This window comes from Chiloscyllium plagiosum, chromosome 12 (genome assembly GCF_004010195.1).
Source record: "Chiloscyllium plagiosum isolate BGI_BamShark_2017 chromosome 12, ASM401019v2, whole genome shotgun sequence".
NCBI lineage: Eukaryota > Metazoa > Chordata > Chondrichthyes > Orectolobiformes > Hemiscylliidae > Chiloscyllium > Chiloscyllium plagiosum.
In genome coordinates, this window is record NC_057721.1 from 61,509,419 (window position 1) to 61,517,442 (window position 8,024).

Sequence of the window (8,024 nt, forward strand, 5' to 3'; positions counted from 1 at the left end):
TTACAAGACGTTCAACCTCCCTCGTCAACCAAGGTTCCCTCACGCGACCATTTCTTTCCTGCCTGACAGGTACATACATATCAAGGACATGTCGTATCTGTTCCTTGAAAAAGTTCCACATTTCCACGACATCCTTCCCTGAAGCCTATGCTCCCAACTTATGCTCCTCAGATCCTGTCTTACAGCATCGTATTTACCCTTCCCCCAATTGTAAAACCTACCCTGTTGCACGCACCTATCTCTCTCCATAACCAAGGTGAAAGTCACAGAATTGTGGTCACCATCGCCAAAATGTTCACTCACTAACAAGCCCATCACTTGTCCCGGTTCATTACCGAGTACCAAATCTAATATGGCCTCCTCTCTGGTCGGACAATCTACATACTGAGTTAGAAAAGGGTTGGCCTTATAGAGGTTTACAAAATCATGAGGAGCATGGATAGGCGAAGTCTTTTCCCTGGGGTGGGTGAGTCCAGAACTAGAGGGCATAGAGTTACGGTGAGAGAGGCAAAACATAAAAGAGACCTAGAGGGTGGTACATGTATGGAATGAGCTTCCAGATGAAGTGGTGGAGACTAGTGCAATCGCAACATTTAAAAGGCATTTGGATGGGTATATGAAATGGAAGTGTTTGGAGGCATATGGGCCGGGTGCTGGCAGGTGGGGCTAGATTGGGTTGGGATATCTGGTCGGCATGGACAGGTTGGACCGAAGGGTCTGTTTCCATGCTGTACACTCTATGACTGTATGAATACCAGCTATAGAAATAGAATGATTTGCAAAGACATTGAAAGATAAAAGGCTCAAGTTAGATAATTTCAGACCTGCCTTGGCCAGAGAGGATCCAATTCTTACTTAATAAAAGTAATTAACAGAGAAACTGAGAATGTTACAGGCATAGGGAGGGGTGTAGGTGCTGGAGAATGTTACAAGGCAGCTTAAATTAGTCTTAGTCATAGAGTCATAGAGATATACAGCATGGAAACAGACCCTTCGGTCCAACCCGTCCATATTGACCAGATATCCCAACCCAATCTAGTCCCACCTGCCAGCACTCGGCCCATATCCCGCCAAACACTTCCTATTCATATACCCATCCAAATGCCTCTTAAATGTTGCAATTGTACCAACCTCCACCACTTCCTCTGGCAGCTCATTCCATACATGTACCACCGTCTGTGTGAAAACGATCTCTTTTATATCTTTCCTCTCACTCTAAACCTATGCCCTCTAGTTCTGGACTCCCCGACCCCACGGAAAAGACTTTGTCCATTTACCCTATCCATACCCCTCATAATTTTGTAAACCTCCATAAGGTCACCCCTCAGCCTCCAATGCTTCAGGGAAAACAGCCCCAGCCTGTTCAGCCTCTCCCTATAGATCAAATCCTTCAACCCTGCCAACATCCGTGTAAATCTTTTCTTTTCTTTCAAGTTTCACAACATCTTTCCGATAGAAAGGGGACCAGAATTGCACATAATATTCCAAAAGTGGCCTAACCAATGTCCTGTACAGCCGCAACATGACCTCCCAACTCCTGTACTCAATACTCTGACCAATAAAGGAAAGCATACCAAACGCCTTCTTCACTATCCTATCTACCTGCGATTCCATTTGCCAGGAGCTATGAACCTGCACTCCAAGGTCTCTGTTCAGCAACACTCCCTAGGACCTTATCATTAAGTGTATAAGTCCTGCAAAGATTTGCTTTCCCAAAATGAAGCACCTTGCATTTATCTGAATTAAACTCCATCTGCCACTTCTCAGTCCATTGGCCCCTCTGGTCAAGATCCTGTTGTAATCTGTTCACTACACCTCCAATTTTGGTGTCATCTGCAAACTTACTAACTGTACCTCTTATGCTCACATCCAAATCATTTATGTAAATGACAAAAAGTAGAGGACCCAGCACCGATCCTTGTGGCACTCCACTGGTCACAGACCTCCAGTCTGAAAAACAACCCTCCACCACCACCCTCTGTCTTCTACCTTTGAGCCACTTCTGTATCCAAATGGCTAGTTCTCCCTGTATTCTGTGAGATCTAATCTTGCTGACCAGTCTCCCATGGGGAACCTTATCGAACACCTTACTGAAGTCTATATAGATCATATCTACTACTCTGCCCTCATGAATACTCTTTGTTACTTCTTGAAAAAACTCAATCAAGTTTGTGGGACACGATTTCCCATGCACAAAGCCATGTTGACTATCCCTAATCAGTCTTTGCCTTTCCAAATACATGTACATCCTGTCTCTCAGGATTCCCTCCAACAATTTGCGCCTCACCGATGTCAGGCTCACTAGTCTATAGTTCCCTGGCTTGTCCTTACCACTCTTCTTGAACAGTGACACCATGTTAGCCAACCTCCAGTCTTCTGGCACCTCACCTGTGACTATTGATGATACAAATATCTCAGCAAGGGGCCCAGCAGTCACTTCCCTTGCTTCCCACAGAGTTCTAGGGTACACCTGATCAGGACCTGGGGACTTATCCACCTTTATGCATTTCAAGACATCCAGCACTTCCTCCTCTGTAATATGGACATTTTGCAAGATGTCACCATCTACTTCCCTACAGTTTATGTCTAAACTCACAAATCCCTGCCCCTCCTAACAATGCAGAAATGGAAACACATGCAACAAAGCACATTATACTCGAGCCAGGTAGGATCCGAAGTCAGATGCGTTATCCATTACACCACTGGCCCAATGCATAAAACGAATGTCACTGCGAGCAGTGTATTAAAGAGATCAGAAGTCAATTAGATTAGATTTTTAGATTACATTACAGTGTGGAAATAGGTCCTTCGGCCCAACAAGTCCACACCGACCCGCTGAAGCGTATCCCACCCATACCCCTACATTTACCCCTTACCTAACACTACGGGCAATTTAGCATGGCCAATTCACCTGACCTGCACATCTTTGGACTGTGGGAGGAAACCGGAGCACCCGGAGGAAACCCACGCAGACACAGGGAGAACGTGCAAACTCCACACAGTCAGTCGCCTGAGGCGGGAATTGAACCCGGGTCTCTGGCGCTGTGAGGCAGCAGTGCTAACCACTGTGCCACTGTGCCGCCCCAAGCATCTTGAGATGCTTGATATCCAAACACTGAACAGTTTACATGTCTAATGTTGAATACATTAATCATAGTAAGCAAGCAAAGTGATATTAAAACAAGAGGAGACAAAGTCAACATATTATATTTCTTAATAAAATATTAAACTTGCTGAAACTAGATGGTCAAGCTTATTAATTCAGAAGATTACACAGAAGCAACTTTTAAATATGAATATATCTATTCTTATGTGCCTTCCTCCAGGAGTCTCTTCCTTTCGAGTTTGTGAGTATGAAATAGAATTCTCACAATTCAATTCTCGCATCACAATTGCTTTACTATATAAAATAAGAACAGAAAGTGCTAGAAACTCAACACGTCCAGCAACAACTATGGAGAGAGAAACATAGTTCATACTTTGAATCCAAAATGACTCTAATCCTAATAAATGCTGCCAGACCTGCTGAGTTTCAGATTTCTAGCATTCATGGCATTTTGCTCCTAGATGTTTAATAAGTCCTTTCAGCTAATACCACTTAGACAGTTATCCTTAGTATCTCAGGGCTGTGGATATCTACACATATGCTGTGCCCGACACACACACACACACACAAATTGTTTTTTTTCTTCTCATTGGCATAAGTACAATAAATACTGCAACTTGCATTCTCCCATTCACCTTACTTGACTCTCTTACACATTCTGTAGGAACAACTGGTTCAGTCAACTACCTGCTGATTTTTTATTCCTGCCTCCCTCTCTGTATTGAAGAACTCGCTGACTTTGGCAACTCTTCCTGCTGATCTAAATCAAAATGAGGAACTCACATTCCACATTTGATAAATATTTAATGTGTTATTCCAATTTGTTAAAATGCCAAATTACTGTCTCCCATCACCAGCAAGATTTTTTTCAAAAACTCCTTGAGATGGCATTTCCAATTTGAATAAACTTACAACATTTAATGTTACTTAATGATTTGGAAAAGTAGCTTACCTCTATTCAGATTGCTTTGATTGCTGTTTCTATGAATATTCTTTTTCTCTTTTTCTTGCTGCTTGCTTCTAACACACGTTGCTTTGAATGACTCTGTGATAGTGCTGTGATCTTCAAAATCCTCTGAGTACTCTGTACACACACTATTTCTTTGACAGTTGTCGCTGTTGATGCTGTTATTTGCCTTATTGCTGGAAGTGCTACTGCTTGTAGGAGATTCTCCCTTGTGTCTTCCTGGGGAATGATCTGAAGAACTGTCTTCACTGGCCATGATGAAGAATATAACGGATTTGCATCCTTGTGAGTTCAAATATGTTCACATTGGACCTGGAGGTGGCTGTAAAACCTCCTATAATTTGTATTTTCCTGAAAGGTTTGGTATCATGTGCAGCTTCTGCAGAGATAAAGAGATAGTCTGCAAATGTTGGGGATCTGAAATAAAAGCAGAAATTCCTACAGAAACACAGAGGGTCACTCATGATCATAAATAAAAGTTCTCGAAATGTTGTCTCTACCATTCTCTGCTGCATTGTTCAACATTTTCTGTTTTTACTTGTATGACTTATTTTATTTGTTCATTCATGTTTCCCTATAATCATACAATTATATATCATAGAGAATACCATTCAACTCTTGATGCCTGTGTGGTTTTTAAATTCCAAATGTTTTAATTTTGCTAACAGGTCTATGATGTGCTGTATTGAAGGGAGTTATCTGCTTCAGATAGGGTGGTATCTTATTGAGGTCTGAGCGATTTGAGCTCTGGTGAGATTTATGGCAGCATTGGATGAGAAACCCAATTAGGCCAATCATGACGTTGGGAAAGTCTTGCTTCAGGTTTATGCTTTTGACAAGCAGAGTTACGAGATTCTCAGGAAGCAGCAGCAATTTGCCAACTAAGTGTGATTATTGCTTTTAAATTGCCTTGTTAATGGGCTAATTCATCTCATTAATATTCAGCTTATCTCACCAAAATCACCAAATAAACCAGATAAGGGGAAAACTCATCATGGAAATCAAAGCAGGTACTTGGCGAATTCCGCTCACCATTTGTTCTGAAGGGTCTCCATGTTGGACACTGAATCCCATAACCTCAGTACATGCCACATGTAGCCCATGCCCATGGACATTGGCATCTGATATGTGCCACCTTTTATTAACCTTCATAGTAATTTTCTGATTCATTTAGAAGGTGTTCATGTACTTCACATTTACTGCAGATGCAAAGGCAAGAAGCCTCTGTCATAAGGCCACAGTCAAGGAGATTGCCTTCACTCAAGGTGTGCCATAGAACAGTAAGTCAAGGGCAACCTCAAATTGCAGTCCAGGGGCTTGTGCACAATCAGTCAGCCAAATGGGATGATATGGAGAGCATCAGAGTATAAGGGGTGAGGAGGCAAATGTCAGGCCCCTCACATTTCTTCAGTCTTTCTTCCCCATTGTGGGCTGTATTTCTACTGAGAGAAAGGAAGGTAAAGGAGATGAAAGTGTGCGGCACACCTGTTACTTTTGATACAGTTTGATGGTGTCCCATGTGAATGTTTAGACAGAGAGCAAGCAGGATGAGTGATGTCAAGGTTTTGGGTGGGAGGGAGTGAGTGTGGAAGATGTTGCAGACAGTATTGAGAGGTAGAGCATGAGCCTTAGTGGGAGATGGTTGCAGTAGCAGAGATAGATCGAGTGTAAGGTGTTGGAGAAATGATGGTGGCACTTAGGCTAGCTGAGTGGAGAAGGTCATTGAACTTCTTCCTACAGTGTATAAAAGATGGCTAAGACTACTTTAACCTGGACCAGGTTGGCATGGTCTGGTGCTGTTACCTCCATTGAGGGAAGTGGAATTACCATGTCAGCGTCACCCTTGGATGTGGCAGACTCCACATAAATTTCTGCGGTGCATCTTGTACATAGCACAGGGCGGCACGGTGGCTCAATGGTTAGCACTGCTGCCTCACAGTGCCCCGGTTCAATTCCAGCCTCAGGCAACTGTCTGTATGGAGTTTGCACATTCTCCCAGTGTCTGCGTGGGTTTCCTCTGGGTGCTCCAGTTTCATCCCACAATCCAAAGATCAGGCCATGCTAAATTGCCCATAGTGTTCGGTGGAAAAGTCAGGGTAAATATAGGTAGGGGAATGGGTCTGGGTGGGTTACTCTTCAGAGGGTTGGTGTGGACTTGGGCTGAATGGTCTGATTCCATACTGTAGGGAATCTGATCTAATCCATAGACACAGGATAGTTAATGAAGCAAATGCGTGGCTTGAAGGGGAATTTGTGGTGGTGTTCCCATGTATTTGCAGATGATACGAAGATAGGTGGAGTTGTGGACAGTGAGGAGGGCTGTTGTCGGCTGCAGAGGGACTTAGATATGATGCAGAGCTGGGCTGAGGAGTGGCAGATGGAGTTCAACCCTGCCAAGTGTGAGGTTGTCCATTTTGGAAGAACAAATAAGAATGCGGAATACAGGGTTAACGGTAGGGTTCCTAGTCAGGTGGAGGAACAGAGGGATCTTGGGGTCTATGTACATAGATCTTTGAAGGTTGCCACTCAGGTGGATAGAGTTTGTAAGAAGGCCTATGGAATATTATCGTTCATTAGCAGAGGGATTGAATTCAAGAGTCGTGAAGTGATGTTGCAGCTGTACAGGACTTTGGTTAGGCCACAGTTGGAGTACTGTGTGCAGTTCTGGTCGCCTCACTTTAGGAAAGATGTGGAAGCTTTGGAGAGGGAGCAGAGAAGATTTACCAGGATGTTGCCTGGAATGGAGAATAAGTCGTACGAGGATAGGTTGAGAGTTCTCGGCCTTTTCTCGTTGGAACGGCGAAGGATGAGGGGTGACTTGATAGAGGTTTATAAGATGATCAGAGGAATAGATAGAGTAAACAGTCAGAAACTTTTTCCCCGGGTACAACAGAATGTTACAAGGGGACATAAATTTAAGGTGAAGGGTGGAAGGTATAGGGGAGATGTCAGGGGTGGGTTCTTTACCCAGAGAGTGGTGGGGGCATGGAATGCGCTGCCCGTGGGAGTGGTAGAGTCGGAATCATTGGCGACCTTTAAGCGGCATTTGGATAGGTACATGGATGGGTACTTAATCTAGGTTAGAAGTTCGGCACAACATCGTGGGCCGAAGGGCCTGTTCTGTGCTGTATTGTTCTATGTTCTATGTTCTATGTTCTATATTTGCTGCCCCTATCCTTCTTGATGGAATTCTAATTCTAAGTGGTCATGAGTTTAGTAAATGCTGACTAAGAATCTCAATTCACCTTTGATAAGTTTCTGTAGATAGTACACACTGCTGCTACTAAGCATCATTTGTAATTAACTTCCCCAAGTGGTTTACCATTCTGAAAAATCTCCAGATCTCATTGACATTCTGTTGTTATGGAAATTGGCTTTTTTTTCTTTGGTTTGACATTATCCCTCTCTGTTGCCTCAGTAATCTAATTCTCATTTTTGCAAACTTTCAATTCTTGTTCAATGTGAGACCTATATTCTGGAAAACTCTTAGATCTTTACAGACTCTGTGGTCATACTCCTGTTTTTTAAGTGCATTGTATAACTATATCATCCCTATAACAAATGACTGCTTTTCTTCTTCTAGAATGAGCCAATTAAACTTCATATCCACCCTTGGTTACACTTCTTTTACAATTAAAATATATGTTTTCCCCCCACCCCCATACTGTTCTACTGTTAATAGTCCACTTCTATCTACCCTATCCATCTTTCCTTGTAATCTGCATCCAAAGGAAAAAAACAAAATGTTCTTGCCTGACTTCATACTCTTTTCTGACACATTCTATGGTCTGACTTTATGGTCTAGAAGATCATATACTCCTGCTTTTATTATGTACTAGACTATAGAAGATTATGGATCAGTGGTGCTGGAAGAGCACAGCAATTCAGGCAGCATCCGAGGACAGGCAAAATCGATGTTTCGGGCAAAAGCCCTTCATCAGGAATAAAGGC

The 8,024-nt window shown here is 43.0% G+C and overlaps 1 protein-coding gene across 1 annotated transcript in view; it reads right to left on the bottom strand.

Annotated features, from left to right (window-relative positions):
- The window catches only part of LOC122554839 (lebercilin-like protein), a 90,609-nt gene that overhangs the window by 72,468 nt on the left and 10,117 nt on the right, over positions 1-8,024 (bottom strand). Inside the window, exon 2 of the mRNA XM_043700187.1 lies at positions 4,059-4,452. Within this exon, the coding sequence (XP_043556122.1) occupies positions 4,059-4,329 (271 nt within the window). The 5' untranslated portion in view covers positions 4,330-4,452. The remainder of the gene's footprint in view (positions 1-4,058; positions 4,453-8,024) is intronic.